Source organism: Topomyia yanbarensis, chromosome 3 (assembly GCF_030247195.1).
Source record: "Topomyia yanbarensis strain Yona2022 chromosome 3, ASM3024719v1, whole genome shotgun sequence".
Lineage (NCBI taxonomy): Eukaryota > Metazoa > Arthropoda > Insecta > Diptera > Culicidae > Topomyia > Topomyia yanbarensis.
The window spans coordinates 71,851,219-71,878,584 of NC_080672.1; the positions used below are offsets into that span (position 1 = coordinate 71,851,219).

The 27,366-nt window shown below is 38.9% G+C and overlaps 2 protein-coding genes across 2 annotated transcripts in view; both read left to right on the forward strand.

The window, feature by feature from the left end:
• The window catches only part of LOC131687649 (whirlin-like), a 622,772-nt gene that overhangs the window by 22,708 nt on the left and 572,698 nt on the right, over window positions 1-27,366 (forward strand). The window lies entirely within an intron of this gene.
• Window positions 2,629-4,937, forward strand: LOC131687648 (protein hunchback-like). The gene is made up of 2 exons (XM_058971744.1): window positions 2,629-4,180; window positions 4,217-4,937. The coding sequence occupies exons 1-2, from the start codon at window positions 2,688-2,690 to the stop codon at window positions 4,884-4,886; spliced, it is 2,163 nt and encodes a 720-aa protein (XP_058827727.1). The 5' UTR covers window positions 2,629-2,687; the 3' UTR covers window positions 4,887-4,937.

Sequence of the window (27,366 nt, forward strand, 5' to 3'; positions counted from 1 at the left end):
TAACCCAACCAAATATTGAAATGTAACGCCATGTATAGATTCGGGGCGAACTAGTTTTTTGAAAACACAAAATTTAATATTTAATAGTTTCATGAATACGAGATTTATTATTCATAATTTCAGGAACTTGGTCACTGTTTTCTTAATTGGTTCAGTTCACGAAATCGTGATCTTCTGGATTTTGATTTTTTTCCGTGTGCAGCTACTGGCGTAGCCCTTCCACTGATAGTGGGTTTACTACCTTATCATCATTATTATCACAACGAAAACCGCACTGTGCACTGATTTTAAGTTGTAACAAAGTATTGCACCTTTAGTCTTTAAAAAGAGTTTTAAGACAACTTTAAATTATAACCCTCTAGTTTTAAGAAATTTAAAACCTAAATCGCTAAAATTAGCAAGCTGTTGAATACGACACGATGCCAAATAAATAAATAAAATAAAATAAACAAACTGAATAAAAGAGTAATGCATCACACCAACAAGTTTTGTGCATAGTATGCGCTTCAAATGTCGATATTGAAATTTTAAATATTGTGGTAATAAAATGTTAGAACAAAAATGTTTTAAAAAACAATTCAAGAATTTTAACAAGAAAGTTTGTAAACGTTTTGTGTGCACATAATCAGCTAAATAATGATTCAGTTAGCCCTTATTGCCAACTTTTTCCCTTTGCCATAATTCCGGTGGCTACTTGCTGACCAGCATCGCGTTTTTTCCAATTTTCCTTCACTCCCACTCGACACTTCATATGAAGTTCAATGCTACTGAACCCTAACGAATCCAAACCAACGATCCTTCCGTCTCTGTGTTGGTGAGTGACCCGCTTGAAACATAAAAAATACTCCCTCCCCAAGAAAAATGTAGCACACTTTCGATTTCATTGCCGTAATCCATATCCCTATCCGGGAGGGTGTCCTCTCGTGCCATGCCAGTGCGAAAACATAAACAGAGCGAGAACGAAACCGAAAACCACACGTCATCTCCGTCGTTGCAATCAATTTCACTCCCTCCGAGAGTCACTCACTACCAGACACTCAGCCAGCAGGCAGGCAGGCAGTAGCACTCAGTAGGGAACAACAGCAAACGGTACTCACACGCCGTCTGTGCTTTGGTGAGTTGATTCCGAATTTTGTGTGTTTTCCTATTTTTCCCCCGCTCATCCTCCTTCTCCTCCTCGTTGTCGCAAAAGGCAATATTTTCTGTTCTCGACTGCAGGTCGGGGTCATCGGAAAAAAATCTCGGATCAGTTTTTAAAGCGCTCGCAACGAGTAAAGTTGACGGAGCAGGAGCAGCAGGTCACCTCCTAATAGAAAACGAAAAATCGGAGTTTGTCGATAATCAATGAAAACAGTTACCTCTTGAATACGTTGGAACAAGAATCGATTGGTTCACTAAAGGAGTTTTTTTTCCAGTTATATAAGTTTGTTCGAAGTAAAGTGAAATAGTGTAATTTATAAAATATACGATCGGTGAAAACTATTGGAAGTATTTGCCCATATAGAAAAGTGATTGAATTGTGATTCTAAAGTGTGAATCGTTGGATTTCAACGCACGCAGTGCGAGAAAGGATTTTTTATCGGGAAGCAAACGATGAAACTCGGGAACTCAGGTTGCTGAAACACACACGAACTCCGGACTACCAGAAGTGTTCCGTCAATTAGAGCCGCTGAAAGCAATAGGTAAGCTCCGTTAAACAAACAGTACTTAATGAGGGTCCAGTTCGAGGTCAACTCTTTGCAGGCAAACGACCTTTTATTCTGGGAATTTGATTGGCAAAGAGCAGATTTTTTACGACCGGTCAGTTTGACTTTCTACCCCCGCAAAAAGCAAATAAGAGGCGGAACGGGTCTTAGAGGTAGAAAAAGTCACTTTCATTTTCTCTTTTTTCCCCCTGTACCCTGTTGTCCTCGACCAGAACTAGAGCATTTTTTTGTTTTGTTTTATTTGTCAACGGATCCGTTACCCCGTTGCCTGTGGGATAATGAGGGAATGAGGGCTGATTTTTATGAGCCATTTTTATTGCCCATAGGTCTATGAATATTCAAATGAACCCATAAACGGGAGGTCGTTCCTTAGATTTTGGGACTTTTTTTCAGCTGAGAAGGGAATGACTTTCAGCTTCAAGATGGTTTGTAAAATAATAAAATTGATGGAACCCATATCGGGTTGATTGTTTTGAATTGGTTCCAAAGCTAATCCTTTAAAAACAGTTTCGAAATAGCTATTCAAGGGATTAACCGAGGTATTGACAGTTGGAAAAATATTTTCGTTTATAATTTCGAATAGCACGATGTTCCCAGTCTCAATAATAAAGTCCAATAGAAAAGAAGGTGGCGACTTTCCCGTCTGGTTGAACTGTTCGCCTAAGCAATCTTTGCCAGCAAAAAGAGATCCTTATTCCATTTATCGATTTTCTTCCCTTCTGACCGAAAAAAAACTTACTGGAGAAAGGGAAAACCATGTAGCAAACACACTACCAAGAATCCCATTCCACGCGGTGTTTAGTAAATAAAAAGCTAGCGCGATGAAAATAAAAATAATCGTCCTCTTGGCAATGTGTGTAAGCTAATGTGCCTATTCTTTGCCGCACTCGCTTGGTCAGTAAAACGGCAATATTTTGGGGGAGTTCACCCTCGCACGAACGCAAAAAATACCCAGCATCAGCAACATGGCGTATTTTATTAATGGCTTTTATCTTTTCCCCCTTCTCTCTCCGTCAACAGCGCACGATGCAGAACTACGACTCAATCATGTCCGGTTCACTTCCGCAGCAGCAGCAGCAGCCCAATGCCGGCGGTTGGTACGACATGACCATCAAATCCGAACCTTTGGATACTTCTAACGCCTATGGTCAGCAATTTACATCACATCACCACAACCACCAGCACCATCATCACCAGCAAGACACTCCAATGTCCCACTCGAGCCCAACATCCCCACAGAGCGTGGACAGTATGGATTCGTTGAGTGGGCGAAGTCAGTACTACGACGCTAAATCCAACAGTAATGGATTGATACACGGATACAATCCATTGGGATTCAATCCCTTAACCCCACCTGGATATGCTGGAATGTTTGTACCACATCCGCAACAGCAACAACAACAGCCACAGCAGCTACCAAGGCAGACAACTCCAAATCGTAACTACAGTAAACAGGACAGTGGATACGTATCATCAACTCTCACACCGACCCATACTCCACCGATGGATGTGACTCCGCCAAAATCTCCCAAAGATATTGCGGAAACTCCCGAGAAAGAAGAAGACAATGGATCCGACTGTGGCGATTCCTATGAGGGCAGTGACGACGAGGAAGGAATTCGTAAGCCAAAAATCAACTCTCACGGAAAGGTCAAGAAATTCAAATGTAAACAGTGCGAATTTGTAGCAGTTACTAAACTAAGCTTTTGGGAACATACCCGGAGTCACATCAAGCCAGAAAAGATGCTAAGCTGTCCCAAGTGTCCCTTCGTTACCGAGTACAAACATCATCTCGAATATCACCTACGGAACCACCAACGATCGAAGCCTTTCCAGTGCAGTAAGTGTAGCTACAGCTGCGTCAACAAATCGATGCTGAATTCCCACATGAAGTCCCACTCGAATGTGTTCCAGTTCCGCTGTGCGGATTGCAACTACGCTACCAAATACTGCCATTCTCTGAAGCTGCACCTGCGAAAGTATGCCCACAAACCGGGTGTCGTGCTGAACATGGACGGAACGCCCAACCCACTGCCAATTATTGACGTGTACGGAACTCGCCGAGGTCCCAAAACCAAACTGCCAAAATCCGCTGGAGATCTGAAATCAGAATCTCGTCAACCTCCACAATCACCCGCTCAAGCTCCACTCACTCCTATATCACACCCACCGGTACCGAACCAAAACCCATTCACTCCCCCGAGTGGATCGAACCTAGCCAGAAATCTGCTCCCGCACCAGCTACTCCAGAGTCCGCTGGCCAACATGTTCAAAAACGCCGCCTCCAGCAATCTCCCGCTATTCCCGTACCTGAACCTCAATTTCCAGATGTTTGCCGACCAACAAGCCGCCATCGCTCAGCTTTCACCCAACTTCCACCAACAATTCTCCAACCAATTCCACGACAAACTAAACAACGAAGAATCCACCGAAAGTCCCTCCAAAAACAACCTATCTCCGTCATCTTCCTCCTCGTCCTCATTCAGCATCACCAGCAACACCAACAACAGCAACAACACCACCAACCCGAACCTAAGTGACGAACTGCTAAAGCAAATGACGGCCGCAGCAGCGGACAGTTCCAACCTCAAAGCCGAATCACACTCAACGACGGACACCGATATGGACTATCAAGTGAGCGAAGATCTTCCACCGTCCAGTCGCGCTAGCTTCACCCCACAAACGCCTTCGACCAGCAGCGGTACTGGCCACGGCAATGCCACCACCGGAGGTGGTAGTGGAAGCAAAAATCGTCGCAAGGGTCGTGCCTTTAAGTTGGAACGATTGAACGATTTTGCGAAAACGTTGAAAACCGGCGTTGCCGGCGCTGCGATGGAGAACTCGGAAGATGAACACACGGATGAAGATCAACGGCGGGAGCAGCAGCATCAAACCGTTGTTTCAAGCGGCGTCGTCATCGGTAAGCAGTCCACGATGACGGAGAAGACGCTAGTTGAATCTAAAGAATCAGCGGTCACTTTAGTTAGCAGTGCCGTGCAGACCACTCCGACGCGATCCTTCGAGTGTAAGTATTGTGACATCAGCTTCAAGAACGATGTGATGTACACGATCCACATGGGATACCACGGGTATGACGATGTGTACAAGTGCAACATGTGCGGGGAGAAGAGCGAGGATCGGATTGGGTTCTTCCTACATATTGCTCGGAAGGCGCACTGAGATCGGATGGGGGCCTCAGGGTGACACGGCGGGATTAGTTTTAAAACGGGGTTGTGGTTGGTGGCGGTTGATAATTGTACAAAAGAAAGGCAGGAGGTATCTCCTAGCCAATTGCAAGGCATGTAAAAACTAGTCGTTGTTGGACATTTGTTTTTTTATACTCTAAGCACTCTAAATGAAGACTGATCCGATTGCAGAACTGCAGCGAGCAAAATAAACTATTTTACAACTTGATGAATATTTTAATAGGGAACTATAAAAACCTAAGACTATTTAGTAAGGATGATGATGATGCATGTAAAACTTGTAAAAAAAATCTCAATTGTAAAGCATGCCCAAGAAGAGCACAAAATCAAAGAGTAGAGGTAAGGTTTAATACAAAGACACTTTTGTAGTGGTTAAGGATTTTATGGCGAAACATACCATTGTTGTAATTTTAAAGTTATTAGATCTGCTACCTGTAACTATTTATCGAATCGAAATAAATTATTAAAATACAAACTACAGAGCTATTGTTTTAAATGAGAATATCACTGCCTTCATTTGCCGTTGAAAGATTGTCTGAAAAATTTAAATGATGTTCTCTATCGGAAGCTATTCTCAATAGTCACAAAATTCAGAATATTCTTCTTCCTGATTTCTAGTACGATGGTCACTATTCATGCACGTCAAATAATACACAAAGCCATAAAACAGATTTCCACGTTCATGATTAGCTATAGAATTTGCGTTTTGACTTCGTCTCATCCGAATCTGACACTAACTTAGTGCGAGGACAAAGCTAACACCGGATTGACGTTAGCTCCAAAAACGGGACACAATTTGTGTTCCTGAGCAAACCCCTAGTCAAGTAGATGTACCGGCTTTTCTTGCATTTGGAGATGCATACTACAAGTTTCGTAGATATTTTTGTATCATTATTTTTTCTTAAATATAGTGACACAATACAACAATACAAAAACTAGGTGATTTTATGATCTGAAAACTATAAATGCTTGCCCTCAATTTTCTCTCTTACTGGTTCCAACCAGTAACAACGTTTTAGTCACTCTCCTTGGTTTTCTATGGACACCCACATCCTTCCAAGAGTATCTCGTTCTTCCTTTCCTTTCAATGGTTAGAAGTCAAAACAAAAGCACAAAAGCCGAACAATTCTAGTGGTGAGTTTGGAAAGATGGTCAAAAACTTATTATATTTATACCATAAGCAAATCCATTACTGAGTACTAGAGCGTTTACGTACCACAATGCCTCAGCCGGATTTTTAAAATAGAAGCAAAAAACAACATATTTCTTGAGCGTTTTTTCAAAACGTCATATCTGCAATGAGTTACTCTCTTTGTTTACTTTCTCTTCTGTTAATAATTCGGTCATTTTAACATTTATCCCTCAACTCTTTGCATAATATGCTAGTTAAAACCACCGTCTTTCGATCTGTATTGTAAAATAGGTGAAAAATGTTATAGTGACGTCGTAAAAATCGAAAGAGAAAGTAAACAAAGAGCTCATTGCAGATATGACGTTTTGAAAAAACGCTCAAGATTTGAGCGGGGTCACTCGCACCAGTCACTTGAAAAGGTTGCGGTTTTCATAGTTTCAGTGAATCAAAAAAAATATTTCGGAAAAATATAACGAAAAAAATGGTAATCGCTGCTTATTAATTATTTTTTCTTGCTGACTGCACTTCGAGACTTTTAGATACAGTGAAGACCCGATTTTATCAGTCCCCGATTTTATCAGCTTTTTGACCCGATTTTATCAGATTCATATGAAAATTGATAGTTGGTACTTTGATGGAACGAACCAAGTTGAATTCGAGTAAATCCTTTCTTGAACATTTTTTTCTTATCTTAGAGATCTGAAGCATACTAATTTTTTTTTTAATTTTGCACTGTCAGACCCCCTTAAGGGAAATTTAATCTAAATAATCAGAAAGGGTTATGAGGCTATATCTACGGAGCAAAGAAGAATATTTCAAGACCTTCGGTTTCTTAAAAAGAAAGAAAAATATATGTCCCGATTTTGTCAATGTCCCCGTTCTATCAGCCTAAAATTCACCAAGGGGCTTATAAAAACGGGTCTTCACTGTATTCACAAAAAAAAAATCGGAAATAAAAATACCTTTTTTTGAGCTTGCTTGAGTAAAAAGATATTTGCACTTCCTTACTTCTATAGGCGTTCGGTTCATTTCTTTCTTTGTACCACTTTATTTAACCGAGTGAAAGCAAATGGTGCTGGGTCATTAGGCCGAAAGCCGGTAGGCCGAATGTTGTTCAGTCGAATGCCGTTAGGCCGACTGCCTTTATGACGAAAGGGTCATTAGGCCGAAGGTCATTTGGTCGAACTCGTCATCAAGCCGATCAGGCTGAATGGGCCATTAGGCCGAATAGGCTAAAATGAGTGATAAATAGAGCGGTTGGAGCTGAAAACATTCAATGAAGGGTGATTCACGATTTGTTTAACCTTAGAATAATAATGTTTGGTTTCGGATAGGCGGCTGGGCCGCATCACGCTGGCTTCACCGCATGCACTAGAGTAGTGTAACAACTGAAAAATTGTTGTGACTAGCGGTTCTATTACGACAAACTGATTTTTTATTCAATTTTCTTTCATTACATATGTTTTTTGAAAATGTGATTTTATTTTAAAATAGTAATGATGGTACATTCTAAGGAATTATTTCCGGATATTGATGTTATAAGCAGAATGGTTTTGTGTGGTAATTGCATTTTCAAGGAAAAAGTAGGAGTTTTTTAGTTTTTGTTTTTTTCCGAGGATGCACGCCTCTTCCATGTACTGGATTACTGGCAGCATTGACTCGGAAAGATCTTCCGAAATCATCTTATATCCACGTACAACATCGCCAGGAGGTAAAAAAGCGAGAACTTGAAGTTTTTTTTATAGCTTTCGTACATCTTGCTATTGGGGGTTGAGGCTAGAAAATAATGGGACGAGTCCGCTTGGTTGAACTTTTTTTTACAGAGATTCTAAGACAAGTGAAAAAACACCCAACTTGTGCAGCGTATGGAATTTCTTTATGAAAAGCATTCATCATTGCTTTTTCAAAGTCCGTCAGGATCAGTTCGCTGGCCAATTCTACTTCAATCTGGTTAGACACTTCCACCAATTTTTCTAAAAAAATTTTGATACAGAGCGTCGGTCTTGTTGGTCTGGTTGGCAAAGCTGTATTATTGTGCAACATGAAATCAAATTATGTCGCCATTCACCTCTGACACAGAACTCCTATCCCTTACCTCCCCGCGAGCCACCTTATGCCGTTTTTTTTTCTTGAACCTGAGGCTGGGTCGGGTTCTGGCCACAACCGCTGTCAGTTAATACATTTTGACAGCGGTTGGTGTTTTATTCTTTTCTTTACTAATTTTCCAACTGTAAAAATATTTGAAGAAATATCGATTTAGTAGGTTTCAAGACATTTTCTGGCTCAAACTGAAACAAGCTAAAAAATCTGGAAATAACCATTGAAGTGTAAATAAGAAGCAACACTCCCGAAGCTGTCCGGAGTTCAAGTTGTTCGTTTAATATTCTCGGATAATGGCTGTGAGCGACTTTCATACATATTGCCAAGATCAAATTGTCTACCAAGCCATACCTCCTGATCTTTCCCCCTTGATGCTCGTGGAGATGCAGAGGTAGTCTCGGTCTCTATCAACAGCGAGTGTCGAACTAACATTCATTTCCTTCCCCGATAGAACAGCATTGTACGTTGCCGGCGTCTTTATTGATACCTTTATGAAAATGTTGGATCAGTGGGATATGCACAGTGAGAATGATGTGTCCTTCCCAAGTATTTTTTGGTTCATTGTGCATTTTCACTCAATTGACCAATCACGAAGTGCAACTACGGACAGTCTATCTAAGCTAAGCGAAGCTAAGCAGAGCGTAGGTCTTGTTGGTCATTAAGACATGACCCATAGGGATTGTGTTTGTGTGACAAAACCCAACACTTGCATAGACAGAAAACAACTACATGAAGAACCCAGGTACCGTATCGAAGGTGGCATCTGTCACACAGTATTGTTCTAGAGACAGCCTTCTTAGATGTCATTGCTTCCCAACTATCGGCTGTCACTTTTCCTTGGAAGAATCGAGCAACAACCAATTCTATTCTTCAAGTTTTCTGGAAGTTCAAATTTATCGAGTGAAGCTAGTCCTGCGAAATCTCTGGGACGCGAGAGCTTCACTATTTTCCTTTGGGCTTTCTGACTCAATCGGTGCTGAACTCCAATGAAATGGTCCCTTGCGGTTTTTTGAAGAATTCTAGCTGGATGTTGCCCGCAACTTTACTTTTTCAACTGCCATTGGGTCCGGTTCATGATTGTAGTCTGGGACAGCGCTGATCACGGTGTGGCTACCGCTAGTAGCCTTTGTGGAAATTTGAGATGAACACGGTTTTCGGTAAGTTGAAATCTTGGATCTTAAAATGGCTTCAGATGTAGACATCTGGAAACTGCTTAGTCATCCGGTTCCAAAACGTTCCATATTGTCTGAGTTATATAAGATTTTCCTATGCCGGAAGTAGTCATCATGTATTACAAAATATCTTCGGGCATTGATCTCTATTATACACTCATCAAGCCCGTTCCGACAATACCCATATTGATTGGGTTTTAGAGAATTTCACTTAACCGAAAGGTGCCATCTTAGTTTTCAAAATGATGTCAGGCATCGACATTTGGCGTCTAGGCGTTAATCCTGTTCTGAAAACACCCATATCCTTGAAGTGCCGACTTCAATCTTCAAGATTCGTCTACATTGTTCAAAAATTTTCTAAGTTTTTTGTACATATTTAAAAAGACTTAGAATGAATGCAGAAACCGTGGTATGTAATTGCGAAATCCGTGCAAACAAAATTCAAAAATCGTTCAAATTACCGCAGTTTTTTTTACACGGTTTTCGGAATTAACACGGTTTTTTTTACACGAATTTCGCAATTAACACGGTTTTTTACACGGTTTTCGGAATTAGCACGGTTTTTTTACACGGATTTCGCAATTAACGCGGTCTCTATTCTTGCAGTGTTTTCTCTAACGGCACTCCCAAAAAAAATGGTCGTCAACCTATACAATAGATGAGCTATTTTTCGGTAGTGTTAGAAATACATTTCAAGGGTTACCTACGCGTTTGTTTTTTTGATAAAGATAACCAGCACGTAGACGAACACACAGCCGTGGGAACTTTTCAAAATTTCCGGACCGGTATCAGTCACCTTCATTATGACACGTCTATATCATGAGACTTCTGAACAAAAAGTGAAAACATTTTTCTACCAGCCTACTTTGATTTGATTTATATGGTGGTTGCCAAGTATCGGTATAATAACAAGTGTTGAAATGTGGTTATCAAACACTAATTAAACTAAAATGATCATTATATCAAAATCCTAGATTACGGGGGAATGTCTTCAATTCTAGACCTTTTATTCAAAACGACATATCTACAATGAGTGACTCTCTTTGTTTACTTTGTCTTCTGTTAATAATTCGGTCGCTTTAACGCTTATCCCTCAACTCTTTGCATAATATGCAAGTCAGAACCACCGTCTTTCGATCTGTACCGTAAAATAAGTGAAAAATGGTATAGTGACGCTGTAAAAATCGAAAGAGAAATTAAACATAGAAAGTCACTCATTGTAGATATGTCGTTTGAATAAAAGTTCTAGAATTGATCTATTTTTTCTTTTCTTTCCTCGTGTTTCGAAATAAAAACATTTTAGATTGATTCTCTTTGTGGTCCGATTACATTTAAGTTTCAAAATGCGTATAAACACTGTTATTCAAAATAAAAGCTTAATCCATTTATTCTCTCGTTTTCGATGTGTTTTGTAAAGGGGTCAAATAGAATGGTATATTATTTCTATGTCCCATTGATGGCTATATAGAATATATCGTTATGACTAGCGACACTTACATGAAAACTATTTTCGTCTTATTTATGGGTCGAATATACAAACACTTCCGTCTAACAATACAATTTAATAATGCCATACGGGAGCGATGTCAAAAAATAAGAACAGTTCATGCTGATTGAAAGAAAAAATATGATTTTTTTTATTTACAGACATTGAATCCAACAAAAGCATATAGATAATCTTATTTATTAAAGCAGACAAGGGGTATACAAGGAAAGACTGAAGATCTGGAGCCTCTGCCACCCCATCCCTGAGTCGATTCCTAGTCCCACCAGGAGTATTTGCTCCAAATTTGAAGCAAATCGGACAAGTCGAGCTACCGGACCAACGTGCCTGAAGTTTGTATGCGATTTTTTGACAATTTACATGGAGAAAACCCAGTAGCTCGCATTTTGTGTACTAGTACTCGATTTTCACGAACTATACATTTTTGTAAAATAACGGTTAGATTTAGCTTAATAGTATGTTCAGAAGAATTGTAGTACATGATACAAGTTATATTTTAGTTAGAACAATTAAGTTCCCCCTGTGATCGCATAGAGGGCGCCAACAGTAACTTTTAATAGAAGAGAGATACAATATTGGGATGTTCGGAAGAATTACTGAAAAAGCCCGTTCTACAACTTTGTAGAAGACACCTAATTTCTATCTCTTTCCGTTGAAAAGTGTTGTTGTTAGGACATAGAAGTCCTATATGGATTTTTGTCGAAGGTGAGTTGTCTGTTGGTTTGTCTTTTTATGAGTTTTTTGTTTATATTACTACTAGTTAACCGATTACGCGAATTTTCTCTATTGTTTCAGAGAGCGAGTAAGGGCGCTATAACCCTGGTTCATTACCCAGGACAGAGTTAAATACTTCTGTCCCATCCCAGTAACCTAGGACCAAAGGAGTGACATTAACCCTCTTAGCAAAGTCACTCCCAACGATTTATCAAACCTCCATCAAATTGAAACGGTTGTGTACGGTTGTCCACGTTTCTTCCTTGTTCAAGATTCAAAATAATCAGTTGATTAAATTATTCATTGAATAAACAATTTGATTGCCGTATAATTTTGAATCATCTTTATTTTGTACGCTGCACAGTTGGCCTGGCCACTTTAATGCTTGTGTCATATTCAATATGTGCCACAAACGTTAATAATGACAAGAAAAATTGTGGACGAACGTCTGCAATTTTCCAGGATCCTTACATGTATTAGATGTGTATGTGTAGACTAGACTGAAAAAAATATTTTGCGATTTTAAATTTATTTTCAGATGCATATTTGGAGCATAAATATAAATGCTCCACCACAATCACACGCGACTTACCGTGCTTTCTTCAATAAATTTTATTATAATTTACACGTTGATTGAAAATTACAGTTTCATTAAACGGAAACCCAGTGCACTTTAATTTATTTTTATTCCAATATTGCTGTAAAATAAATAACATGTAATATCACACGAAAGAAACTGTAAAATCATATGCTTTTCGATGCTCCAATCAATGCACTCAGATTTTAACTAAATTTTCAATCAAATTTCTGGTTCAAGCTTTGTACGTTTACATTCGTATTTATTTATTTATCGCGCACATCAACAGGCCGCACTCAGCCCCAATGATGGAAACTTAAACTAATTACATCTAAAAAACTGCAGGAATCGATTTCTTAATGATATCCGAAACAAATGAAAGTCGAACAGGTGCGACACACGATTGAAGAGGCGTTGTAGTCCCGTGATAGCGGCATTAGATGTTTGAATAGTTCGTCGAAACGGCAATCTCAGAAGAACGTTTCCGCTTACGTTTTGGACCTTGCTTGGATGTTGACTCGCTCTAGTAAATCTGGAGAATCGATGCGTCCTGACAGAAGATCAGAGATGAATAAGGTCCTTGCAGTTTCTCTAAGACGCTGAAGGGTATCGAGCTGGATGAGTTGACACCGACTCTCGTAGCTTGGTAGACGAACAGGATCACGCCAAGGCAGGCGTCGAAGACCATAACGTATAAATTTTCGTTGAACGCTTTTAATTCGATCGCTGCTGTTCATGTAATTCGGGTTCCAGACTGCCGAACAATACTCCAGCGTGGAGCCCACTAAACAGCAGTAGAGGCTTTTGAGACTATAAATGTCTGTAAAGGATTTAGCCGTACGGAAAATGAAGCCCAGGCTTCGCGATGCTTTACCAACAACATACGAAATGTGATTCTTAAATGTAAGTTTTGAATCTAACAGCACTCCAAGATCATTAACGCAGCTCACCCGGGAAACAAAAGCTCTAGACAAGTTATATTCAAACTCAGGGATTTTTTTTTTCTGGAGAACGATATCACAGAACATTTCGCCGGATTCAGAATCATTCGGTTGTTTTCACACCATCTGCTGAAAGTGTCAAATTGCTGCTGCAAATATAGTGCGTCCGTTCGCTCCCTGCGGAATACCAGACGTTGCGGAGAACAGTTTGGAGTATGCATCACCTAAGTTTACACTGAGTTGACGGCCAACGAGATAGGATTGGAACCATCGCAGGAGTGATCCACTGAAGCCAAGTTTTCCCAATTTAGCGATTGCGATATCGTAATTGATTTTGTCGAAAGCTGCAGATGAGTCAGTATATATAACATCAGTTTGTTGATTCGCATCGAACCCTTCGGACACAAAAGAAGTTAGAGATAGTAGATTCGTCGACGTCGATCGATTCGGCATGAATCCGTGTTGGTCTTTAGAAATATATTCCTTACAGTGAAAAAACACTGACTCCACCACGACTAACTCAAAGAGCTTGGAAATGGCACAGAGCGCAGAAATTCCTCGATAATTGTCAACCCAAGTAACAATCCAAATGCTAATTGGTTTTATTTAAGTTTTATGGTAGTTTTATCAAGGCATTACATAGTTAATCTGGTTTTAACATTGCTTATGAAAAGGGCATTTAGTTTTATATGCTTGACGGGATTTAAGAGTGCTTCAAGAACTCTTGAAGAAATATTCATAAAACTACATTTTTCATAAGAGTAATTAGTTTTATGAGCAGTTCTAAGAGACTCTTGAGCCTCTTCTTAAGACATCGCTTTCCAACCTCCTTAAAACCAAAAGATAGCTTTATGACGTTCTTGTTGAAGCATAATGTATCTTAAGAATGCTACCATAAAACCTTCTTAAAACTTTAAACGAAGTGAAAATACTATTGCATAAGAGCGATCTATAATAAACAAACTGTAATGACTGACGGGGTATGTGACGTATCCCAACGGAGAAACCGTGACATATACCTCAATCGTGTATAAACAGCCAACTCGATGATTATAAATTATTCAGTTAACTTTGCAAATCTGTAGGTGCTGTACATATAGCGAGATGTCGTTAGTTGTTCGTATAGTTCTATTTAACATGCGTTGTTGAAATAAATCAACAACTTTTAGATGGAATTGTAATTACTATAATAATTAATCATAGGCATTTTTATTTCAACATTGTCATTTTTAATGTTAAATAGACTGGATTTATGGCGATCTTCCATCTAACCTTTCTGAATTGAAAAATTCCTATTAGTTTTATTCAAGTCCAACAGCTCTTCTTCAAGTGTATCATAAATAAAAATGAATTCATCACAATCTTGAAAAACTTCTATTACTCTTGAGCAAGAATAATTAGTTTTAACAAAATCTTATGGCGGTTTCAGTTGAATCCAATGAAAAGTAATGGCGTCGTGGATATTTTTTACCGCTTCGAAATGGTAGGTATTAGCATAAGAATTAAAATAATAACTTTTTTTCACATACTGAACTGATTCTCACTGATCGAAATGCATTTCTGAGCTAGAAAAATGTTTATGCATGCGTTTAATCCAAAATATGACAATTATGAACATTTACACATACTGTTGAATTTTCGAATCGATGTAATATTTCCTATAAAAATCAATGTTTTAGAGATTGTTCACGGCGCACAGTGGGACGAAATCAAAAAAAGCCGGACATTGATATTTGCGACGAAACTATTGGTTATAGCACTTTGATGTCGTCGGAAAGGTTTCTTCATTTTTTAAGTAGTTTAATATAATGTTGGAAAATTTTTATTTAAGGGGGTACATACGCAGATAAAAAAAATAACTTTGCAAGTTGTTGCCAAAATTGAGAGTCATGTAAGGAAAGTTTGTAGACGAAATGATTTTGTGAAACTTTGTTGAAGTAGCGAAATGGCTATCTGTTAAGCGAAAAAAGTTATTGGGTGAAATTGAAGTACATATCGGAATACCCCCTTAAAAAGTGTTCTTTCATTGTAACTTTTTTATTTGATTTTTTACAGTTTCTCGATGTTCTAGAAAGTTGTAGATGCTTTCAAAACACACCTTTTTGCGGAATACACCAACTCGATATCTCTTCGTTTTTAGGGTGTATGTCTGTTTTTTTGGTTTTTCTGGGCTAACTTTAAGGGGCTATGGTTTGTAGAGTAGCAGGTAGTAGCAGCTATATTTATTTTTTTGATGTTCAGCAAGAAATACCCTATTGATACATATATAAATCATGGCGGGATCTAATAGGATCCTTGAAATAATGTGGAGCAAAATAGACTAGCGTTTCAATAAATTATTTGTATTATGAAGCATGAAAAATAAACTATTATGCGAAATTAATAAACATTTGAAATATTACAGTTCATTCCATATATTTCTACATTCAAAGTTAATTTTTTTTGTTATTAACATGCTCATAAGTCATCAGTGTCCTGCCAATCATCTTCTTCGTCATTGGATGAACAAGGTAATAATATAACCGAGTATTCTAAGTATTCTAATTCTATTTAACTATTATTTTATTACCTTTTGCCGATCACTTTTGCTATTATGCTCTTTTACATATCGTCGCTGTTGTGCTATCTTATGACAAACGCCATTTTGGGGTGAACTGAGTTAGATATGCCATATTACTAAGTTTTAAATTCTCCATAAATTCGCGTTTTCAGAATTTCGAAATTCTGCTGGGTTACTGAGATATAGCGAAACACGATTATGACAAGCGCCAATTTATCGAGTGATCGAGTTGTGCTATCTTATGACAAAGAAAAAAGAGACAACATTCTTTGTTTGTTGGCTTGCTATAAGTCGAAAAGCTTATAGCAAGCCAACAGATGTCTCTAATGACATAGGTAATTCTTATGCAGATCAACCATAAGCATTAGCTAGGTTCTTGTCTCGGGAGCATAAAATTTTCCTACCATAGTTTTTTTTTCTGGGAATGGTTGGCTTATATATTCATGATTATTGAACAAATTTTCTTTTGAGATTTCCACTTATTTTGGAAAGTATACCGAAATGTAGTGATGGATTATGCAAGAAGAACATTTGTTTCGTCTAGTCACCTGTCAATAATAACATTGTTTGATATACATTGTCTCTAAATTGTCAATGAAACCAATTTTTGTTCATTGTTTTTCCTGAATAAAGGAGGAAAATTGCAAAAATTTTGTAACCTGATATTGCTCCTATCGCATGGAAAAATATAATATTGGACATAGTGATCTATAACGCATAATTTTACGAATCAGTTATAATTCATTTTTATATGAAATCTTCTGTACACATTTGCGACACGTCATACATATTTTATCATCAATACACACTTATGACACGTATGTGAGCGACTTTGGTTTACATTTTAAGCAAAAACTGTAAATATAGTCAACCGATCTTCGCACAAATCGAGAGTTTACTTCAGAAAAGATAGAAGCATCGAATGCATTCTCCGAAAAGCTTCTAACATTTATAAATTTTAAGATATTGAATCTCAAACTTTAAAAATCGTTTTTCTCGAAAAGTGCTAAATGGCGCTTGTCATAAGATAGCACAACAGCGACGATATGTGGTCTTGGCAACACCGTTTGTAGATGGCACATTTTACTGTGACGTTTTGAGAGACGGGCTTGTAGTTGTGATATATTTCATGTGCTGTATTACAATGAGTCAATGCTTAGCTTTTATTTGGCATTATAAACTCAGTTTGTTAACATTTGTTAGATATTACGTTTTAAATAAACGGTATAGATTTGTCATTTTTCTTAGTCTTCCTGGCCGGACGATATTTTGAAAGCTTAAATACAATTTACATTTACAATTTTCTAATTAATTACATTCATTACAATTAATGCAATTTTTTCTCCTTTGGTATCAATTGTTATTTGGCAACAACAAACGCAATTCCACACCGTCTTTAAAACGGAAATTGTTCAATGTAGAGAACTTTTTGTATGTTATTGATTTTAAATAAAAGTAAAAACTCGGATCAATGTCGTTAACACTATACCTATTTCAACATCGTGCATCTATGAGGGATTGACAGTTTGAAGGTTAATAGATGACACAAGCCCTCAATATAACCTCAATTTTCGGTTCCGCAATTCCATGACCAGCCTCAAGAAGTTAAAACCTTCCCCGTCGCGTTCGGATCCCTCCACATAAAGACGACACAATTAACACCCCATACAGATTCCCATCGCAGTTTACCATCTTTTCATCTTTGACCCCCGTGCGACTTCCGTTTCCCAGTGCATTCCGACGGTTCGAATCACAATCTTAATATTCAGATCAGACTGTATAATTGCATCGTTCAAGTCGGCGATGATCAGTTACTAACATGTTTTCAAAAAATTTACCAACTTTTCATTCGAGGGATTTTAAGAATTCCTCCGCACGCGCCGGATTTTTTCCCTACACTGCAAAAGAATTTTCGAATAGGGGAAACTTCTCACAGCACCACCGATGGAGGAAGTGAAAGAGAAATGTACGTATGCATACTATTGTAAGAAAGTAGGTGCTTGTTTTGGTGGGGTTTCATTTGGGATAGATCGACCGGGCCAGAGAGGTCGCCCTATCAAAAATTGTTATTTCTTACCAGAGTTTAAGGAAATCAAGAAATTCTTTTGAATAGTGGAAAATTAAAGGACACGTGTCTGCATAGGTATAGAACCTCTCGCGGTAAATGGGAGTATAGTCGTCGAGGGAAATCCAGCTGTGGGTTCTAGGTGGCGGGTAATAAGTTGACCTTATTTTTGGAAAGGTATTCGATGGGAACATTCGACATTCTTGAATTGTATGTATAGTGTCTAAGGCGGGAAAAAAGATTTCATTAACTGACTTACCAAATTTAAATAGGTATTTGAAATGAATTTAAATAATTTTAGATTATTTTGGTAACTAGTTTAACAAAACAATATCTCAAGAAGACATAACAAGAATATACTTATAATTATTAAATAATCGAAACTCAATTTTTCTCCGCTGTGAATATATGTTGTGCACTCAAAAACACAAAAGTAACCTTAGCTTCCAGATTTGGTGGTTCTATGGATTATATACTCTCCATTGAAGCATAAGAGTCCCGCATTGAAAAACAGCAAACCGAGAAATACACTGTTCAAGATTTATATTTTCATTGAATATTTGGTATTTTGCTTCATATTAAAAAAAACCTGGTAGTCTTATTTATGCGATGTGAATCGAAGACAATTCAGAAAACAATACAACAAATAACCCATATTTGACAAAAAATAATATGGAATTTTATGCTTTAATGGGGAGTACATTCACCAATAGAAAACCATACTTCAAGACTGTCTGCCAGTTTCTTCTAAATTCAACACATTTCACGCCTTTCAACTTTGATCAAATCAAAGTCAGTCAGAATATCTCAATTAGCAAAAACCATTTTCCGCTCCCCGTCGGCCGAATTGAGCCATTTTGCCAACAATCAACAGTTTAGCTAATACGATTACGACCTAACGTGGTGCAGCGAATAGGATTAAGCTGCGACAGATTTTTTTTCCCTCCTTCTTTTCATAGAAATAAAAAAAATCCACTTTTGAACACGTTCTCATAATTCAGCTAACGATCGGCGAGATACTTTCCGGGATTCATTCCGCTCTGAATGCAGCAGGACCCGAACGGACCCGGCTCGGTTGAATGGATTGCAGCCTGGCCTGGGATCCTTCAGGGGTCAAGAGATGCATAATTATCGATTTTTAAGATCCGTAAAAAGCACGCGCACGTCTTTGGCACCCTCAACAAGCGTGTCGGAAGGATAATGAGATCGGGTCGATAAGCGGGGATCTTGTTTAGGGCTTTTGAAAGCGAGCTACACCGAGTTCTCTGTTAATCCTATTAACGGTGCGAAGATTGCGTAAAAATATGGTCAGCTTTTTCGAAGTAGCGGCAGCGGTAAAGAACTGCGAAGGTGCGGTTAATATTTCATATTTTCCTTCTTGGCACCTTGGCCAACCGAACCGGACTCAGAACGAATGCCAAAAAGCGCTACAAGACTCGAGGGAAAAAAAAATCAAGCGAATTAATCGAAGCGGCTGACGGTTGGTAATGAATCAATCGGAATTCGGAACCCACATCTCGGTTCGAAGAGTACGTTGGACCATGTGGGAGGAAAGGCAGGCGAATAGACTGCGGACCTGACGGACGGAGGGAAGAAGGACAAAAATTTGGGAAAACGAAAATTTTGGAAAAGACCAAGCACACATTTTTTTTGGTTCGCTTCATTTCTGTCCCGTCTATTTCGGGAAAACATCATGCATCTGTTGTCGAGTGCGGAATGATGTGGCAGTTTTTACGGGCCGGGCACCAGGACTTTCATTGCGGGCGAGCAAATCCCGGAGAGGTGGGCAATGTGTGTTTTAATGATAGATGGATAAAAGGCTCAAATTTTTGGCAGCAGCAGCGGGGAAAGTAACCACCAGCGTCACCACCTACGAGTAGAATTTGATGCAAAAATAGAAATACATTTGTTTGGGTATGGAATTGATGGCAGGATGCAGCACGAGTGGTATTTTTGTGTCAGTTGGAACAGATGAAAGTGAGGTTTTGTGCATTGAATTGAGTTTGTTTATTTGAATGGATTGGGAAGAGAAAGGGGTGCAGATGATTAAACAGTTTTGCAACAGTTGCCACAAAATTATGCAGCTTTCTCCCAGTATTCATAATTTTCAATGGGTATTTTTTCAGCTCAACAAGCAAAACGAACATCATTAGCTATCGATGTGTTAATCTGCTTCAATGAATGAAATTCTTACAAAAAAGATCAAAAAACGTTTAATCGAAAAGTTCGATTTTTTACGTCAAAATTTCATTTGTCGTGAAAACAAAAGTCTACAGTACCTAATCGAAAAATTTATACATGATCTAGATTACACTGTTCGTCAAAAAATAATTCGCTGTGCCCGTATATTGTTTTTCGGAAATTAGAAGTAAAATATGGAAAAATGGCGTTTATCGTTTGTCTCCAGTACGTCAGGATCGGTTTTTATGCTCGGAAAAAATCCATTCATAAATTCATGAACAAAAAATCACGATCTCGTTTGAATGATTTCCAAAATCGTGACCAAATTCCTGAAATTATGCATAATAAACCTCGCATTCATGAAATTATTTGTGTTTTCAAAAAACTTGTTCACTCCAACAAAAGACATTGCGTTACATTCAAATGTTCGGTTGGCATACCATGGACGTGTTTAGTTTTTCTTATGATTCTTGTTCATGATTTGGTGATGCACTAGTTTGTATAAACTATATCAATTAAAAGAGCCGACAATAAAACATTTTTCATGACTCCAGGAGCTTTGTCGCGATTTTCGTAATTTCTTTTTCATCATGCTACATTAATATTTTATTCCTGAGTTTACTCTCGGATTTTTCTCGCTGAGCAGTACGATTTATATTCATTATTTTCCCGTCCCGTTTTTCGTAAATTTTATTCAAGTTATCGTGGTATTTTATTCAAATCACACTTTATTATTTTGGTCGTTCGTTATATTTTATTGTTGAGCTCACTTTCGAATTTGACACGAGGAGTAATGTGACTCATGTTCATGATATCAGAAGTTTTATTATGATATTCCTAATTTCTCTTCGCCTTATTTAGATGCGCTATTTTTTAATCACTACTGGATTTTTTACTCAGATTTACGTGACAACTTGACTTGGATCATAAAAGTTCAACTGATGCGCGCTATCTTGTTTTGTCAACTATATCACGAACAGGATTTGTGGCCCTATAATGTATTTTTGTTGCTCAGCGCAGTTTTCGTTTTCTGTCCGGACATCATATAGGACCTTATCAGATGAATAACGATGTTCGAGGTGCTAATAGTTTTCCTATATCCGCTTCTCGCACCTATTACTAGTCGCTAGTAGGTGGACATAACTGTATGGTATTTCATGAACAAAATCCAAATTTTGTGAAATGAAATTGCATATGTTCTAAATATAGTTCGTGAGTCATGTACTGGGAATAATCAACCAGTTCACGAAACCATGAATAATGTTTTATGATTTTGTGAACTATTTCACAAGCATGAATGATCAATCGTGACTATGATACTAGAAATCATGAACTAGTTCATCAACACCAGCACAAAATTTTATGATTCTGTAAACTATTCCACGGGTTCGCGCGTTCAGGCGTAACCATTACACTAGGAATCATGAACCAGCTCACCTTTCGATGAATATTATTTCATAATTTTATGAATTATTTCACAGGTACCAATAGTGACTTGTGACTGATATACTAGGACATGATTCAGTTTACAAATACATGTATAATATTTTATGATTTTGTGAACTATTTCGCGAGGATGGGTATTGATTCGTCTCAAATATATTAGGAATCATGTACTAGTTAACGATAATTGTTCACGAGAAAATATGTTTTGATTTTATGAAATAATTAACAATCACGACTAGATCATGTTCAAGATGCAATAAATCAAGAATCAGCTCACTTCGGGCTCTGAAAAAGGTTACTAAATCTATGAATAAAGTCACGAGTCCTTTGGTTTTATGAATAATGTTCATAAAGTTGTGAACTATTACACTATAGAAAATTGGTGCGGTAATGGTATGGCGGAGACCGTGACAGAAGTTCACGAAACAAAAATATAAATCTCCATAAATAAAAGCGTTATATGGACGTTACTGAAAAGATATTGAACATAATTGAAAAACACATGATTTTTGTTCACGCTCCTGTTTTCGTAACGTAAAAACGTAATTGTTCCAGAATTCATGGCACTTTATTCGATGGGAAATTCCAGTTCCTTACTAACCTGTAACCTGTAGCTCCCGAACCAAGAGTCAAAACCGAATGAAATTCAACAGCAGTCAATGGTATTACTGTATGTTTCATTTGAAATCAAGTTTGAAAAATCGGTAGAGAATTCGCTGGGTAATAGGGGTGATATTTGCTTACGAACTTGGCGAGTTCCCCGGAGGCATCATGAACCGTCATAGGTGGCCAATGTGGTCAAAACTGCTTTGATTTTATCATTACTGATCCAGATCTGCAAACTAGAGTAATGTTGAACCCATCTTAATATGTTTTACGTCATTTGGACATCAACCAGTTTATATGGGAATTTGCTGTGTGACCGCACTCTTCAACCCGTTACTCCAGAACCGGAAGTCGGATCAACTAAAAATTCATGGGAGCGTTATAACTTTCAGATGATACTAAGTTTGTGAAAATCGATTCAGCCATCTCTGAGAAAATTGTGTGAGTTTAACCCTAGAACGTTGCCCTTGCGTTTTCTACCCTAGAACGTTGCACTGGGGTACAAATGTACCCCACGCGTTTAATCGCAATTTTCGCAGGTAAAAATGCAAATAAAAGAAATGTATAATATATCATTTTCCTCGTATTTTAATTGCGAAAATAGCTGTGTGAGTGAAAGTACGGAATTTATTGAATCAATGATACATAAATAGGCTTGAATAAAATAATATTGAAAAAATCGCGGTTTTGACTTTTTTCACAAAAATTACTATAACTTTGCGAATTTTCCACCAATATGAAATAAATTAAATGTTTCCAAAAGTTGAAAGAATTGCCTAGAAACGGTATAAAATGGAATTTCGATATTTTTGAAAAAGTGCAATTAATTGGAAGAGTGAAAGTTTAAAAATAGAGGTATGGAAAATGCCACGAAATGGGGTGGAAATCGAAATGAAAAAAATATTTCTGACCAGCATTACATTGGTAATACGCAACGTTACTGTTACAGCAGTTACTGTGCGCAAATTATACTTGCGAGTCATTGCTTTGAAAAACTATTAAAAATAAAAAAACAAAGCAATAAAAATCAGAAAAAATAGGAATCAGGAATCAGAATATATTGGCTCAAATGGCACGTTTCCCGTACATAGTCGGGGATTTGTGCCTTGCCGTGTGTTTTCATCATTTCCTGAGCGGAAGGAAAGGACAAGGACGTGTGGGGAAGTAGAATTGGAAGGGTGGGAAAAATAACAGCACAAAACAAAAATAAACAACAGGTAAGTTAAACTCACAAGTAGTTCAACTTGCCTGCGAATAAGCCTAAAGCTCTTTACCACATTGGATAAGAAACTTTAGTATGTCTCTGAGTTTCAGTCGACCAAACATGGTTTCGTCTATATAAGGACGGCTGAAGACTCGAAATCGCAACTGCGCTACCGCTGGACAGTTGCATATCAGATGATATGAGGTTCCGTAGTCGGATTCACAAAGATCACATGAAAAAGACTCAGCGCGCTGAATAGTTGCCATGTGATAATTGAGTTTGCAGTGGCCGGTTAAACCCCTGGTCAGCATGCCGCAGTGGAGCTTCGAAAAATGTAAGAGATTTTTCGAAACCACTGGGCATGGTTGTTCTAGAAACGCCTTTGTTTGGCGACACGTTTGTAGATTTCTCCAATAATTGCGGTGCTCGGACGAAGCCCAGGACCGTATTTTTTCCCGTATCCAACTTGTCGAAATTGGCAGCGTGTGCTCAGGACCAACGAAGTCAATCGCTGAACCTGCCCTGGCCAATTCGTCAGCCCATTCATTTCCAGTAATACCGCAATGTCCGGGCACCCAGACAAGGTAGATAGTGTTGACAATGCTTAGTTCTTCGATTTGAGTTCGGCACGCGATCACTAGCTTGGACCGGGATTTGTCTGAGCTAAGGGCCTTGATTGCAGCCTGACTATCGGAGCAGAAGTTTATAACTCTGCCGGACAAACTCAGTTGAAGGGCCGATTGCACCCCGCACATAATCGCAAAGATTTCTGCTTGGAATACAGTACAGTATCTACCTAGTGAGTGAGATTGTTCCAATCTCATTTCACGACAGTAGACACCAGCACCAGCACGTCCCTCCATCAGAGAACCGTCAGTGTAGCAAACCACTTGCGTTTGTTGTTGTCTTTCCATAAAGCCAGACAACCACTCCTCTCGAGAGAGAATCTTCACATGGAATGTCCTGTAAGGAAAACTACAAGTGAGTGTAATATCGCTGGGAGCAAGAATATCTTCACCCCATGTAACCATTTGTGACCACAATCGTGTATGACTGGTAGCAAGATCAACATGATTACTGTTCCAAAGCCCAGTAACCTGCAGTCTGTATGCACATGATAGTGCTTCTTGTTTTAAGTGTATGTGTAATGGTTTGATATTTAGAAGTGCCTCAAGAGCAGCAGTCGGAGTCGTGGTGAAAGCACCAGTCAACGCCATGAGCGCCATTCTTTGCAGATGGTTTAGCTTTGACTGGACTGTCACCACCTCTCCCCTCTGCCGCCACACAAGGCATCCGTATGACAGTATTGGACGTACAATTGTCGTGTAAATCCAATAGATGTATTTAGGTTTGAGACCCCAGGTCTTTCCAAAAGTTCGTCTGCACTGCCCGAAAGCCATGCACGCTTTCTTGACTCTGAACTCAATGTGAGCAGACCAATTCAGTTTGGAATCCAATATGACTCCAACGTATTTGACTTGATCTGCACACAGTAGCTCAGAATCAAAGAACTGCAAGGGACAAACCCCGGTTGTTATTCGCTTCTTCGTGAAAAGAACCATTGAAGTTTTGCTTGGGTTAACTGATAGTTTAACTTGTCGACACCACTGTTCGACGGCTCTTAATGCCTGTTGCATTAAGTCAAAGATTGTTCCGATGCAAAATCCAGTAATTAGTATTTGGTAATCGTCAGCAAACCCGTAGGTTGGAAATCCAAGCTCATTGAGTTTCTTCAACAAGCCGTCAGCTACTAAGTTCCATAACAAAGGTGACAGAACGCCGCCCTGAGGACAACCGCAAATACTCAACTTCCGTATCTCAGCCTGTCGCAGTGACGAGCAAAGTATGCGGTTACTAAGCATTGCGTTTATCCAACCTGAGATACATGCAGGTACCCCATGACCGCGCGTCGCTTCCAGAATAGACTGGAAGGACACATTGTCAAAAGCACCCTCAATATCTAGGAATACACCCAAGCTAGATTGCTTGAGCGAGAAGGCTTTCTCAATGTTGTAAACAACATCGTGAAGCAGAGTGATCGTGGATTTCCCACACTGATATGCATGTTACATTTTGTGCAGTGGATATTCAACTAAACTAACGTTCCTGATGTGATGATCGATTATCCGTTCCAAAGCTTTCAGAAGAAAAGAACTTAAGCTGATAGGCCTAAAACTCTTGGCTTCTTCATAGCTTGAGCGCCCCCCTTTGGGAATAAATCTAACAGTTATTTCTCGCCACGCTTTCGGGATATACCCGGTAGCAAGACTGGAAAGCAAAATCTTTTTCAAGACATGTTTAAGAATATCAAATCCCTTTTGCAGTAGCACGGGAAGTATTCCATCTTTTCCGGGTGATTTGTATGGAGCAAAGCTGTCAACTGCCCACTTGACCGATTCAGTGGAGACCAATGTGCGTGCTAATGCCCACGAGTCCGAATCACCAGAATGAGATCTGTGAACATTGTTCAACTCCGGATCGATACAACCTGGAAAGTGTGTGTCGAAGAGACAATTAAGAACATCTTTTTCGTCCGTCACATAAACACCATCTCTGGTTTTTAAGGAGTTCATCTGAAAATCATTCGATTTGGAGAGAATTTTATTTAATCTGCTAGCCTCGTTCAGACTAGAGACATTAGTGCATAGGCTTTGCCAGCCAGCCCGTTCTGCAGATCTAAGACATTTCTTATATGCACTACGAGCTGACCTGAAAGCCCTGGAGTCATCACGCTGACGCCGGTTCCAAGCTCTTCTCATAACTTTCTTCATTCTTTCAAGCTCAGCCCTCCACCAAGGGGTTCCCCTAGTCGATTTAACAGTACGAAGTGGACAAGCTTCTTCGTAGGATGCTAATATGAATGAGTTTGTCGTATCCACGACGTCATCTAAGTCGTCTAGTTGACTAATTGTTGGAAAATATCCATGAAATCTAGTCGCCAAGTTTTCCAAAAAGAGGTCCCAATTTGTAGATTTAGGATTAAGATATGTCACCACATTGAAGGTGACATCAAAATGATCGAAAAATATATATTTATGATCGGATAGAGACGGTTCAGTTTCATTTGGAACCTGCCAATTTCCCAGTTCATGCAAAATTCTATCAGAGCAAAGTGTTATGTCTAACACCTCCTCCCTCCCAGACCTCGCAAAAGTTGGTCGGTTTCCCACATTCAGAATATGGAGATTTGTACTACTTATGTACTCCATCAGTTCAGAGCCTCTCAGATTGATGTCTGAGCTGCCCCAAATGATGTGATGAGCATTCGCATCACTGCCGATAATGAGCGGAAGCCCATTTCTGCTACAATATGATACAACGCTTTTGAAATCATCAGAAGGAGATGATTCGTTATGCGGTAGGTATGCTGAACAATATATATATATTTTTTGTCTACGTTTCCGACAGTCAGTGTAACTGTGACAACACAGATATCGCGAGTTGTGAGCTCCGATATGAGACACGCGTCAATAGCCTTATTTGCAAGAATGCAAGCACGAGGCATTTCACGTGGGTTAGTCATGCCTGTCTTGTTGTAAGCAATGAAGGCAGTGTTAAGTAACTTTCCAAAATAGAAGTTTCCTTTATGGAAATACGGTTCTTGAACCAATGCTATGGAAGCTTTACCTTCCTGCATGAGTCGAGATAAATTCATAGTTGCTGTACGTTTATGTTGGAGATTGATTTGTGCTATTCTAACCATTGTTGATTAGAGAACTGTACATTTCATCTCCAACACAAATTGCACAACAACTAGAGGACACCAAGCGAGTTGGGATGTTAACGCATATAGCGAGCCATATCAGGTTTAAATGGGACATGATCATTTAATTCCCACGATTTGCGAAGAAAATAATGGTCCACTGTGTCAGAGATTCGCATAACACAGTAAGGGCAAAACCCAAAATGCTCCGTGCGCGACTGGCATATTTTAGACCCTCCAGTCATTAAGTCCTCGGCACGGAACTACACCTTGACTTAGGGTCTCCTACTTTCAGTCGCCTCCTACGACATGGGAGCAAGACTCCAGTGGCTCAATTATAGGCCGGATACCACACGGCCTCTGGGCAGGTTCATCTGTACACATCGAAATTTGATAATCGAAACTCAACAAAACTTCACCGAACTACCATCAGCCGAGAGTCTCAGCAAACCCCCAGCCAACATAAATTCGGCAAAATTAAGTGGATCATCGGGGAAAAAAAATCGGTGTCTAGAGTGAACGTTCCGCTGCGTAATGCAGCATACTGGG

Excerpts from the sequence above, each read along its gene's own strand:
- LOC131687648 (XM_058971744.1), top strand. The coding sequence starts at position 2,688 with ATGGCTTTTATCTTTTCCCCCTTCTCTCTCCGTCAACAGCGCACGATG. Across the intron at positions 4,181-4,216 it reads TCTCCGTCATCTTCCTCCTC|CAACAACACCACCAACCCGA; the intron begins GTCCTCATTCAG and ends CACCAACAACAG.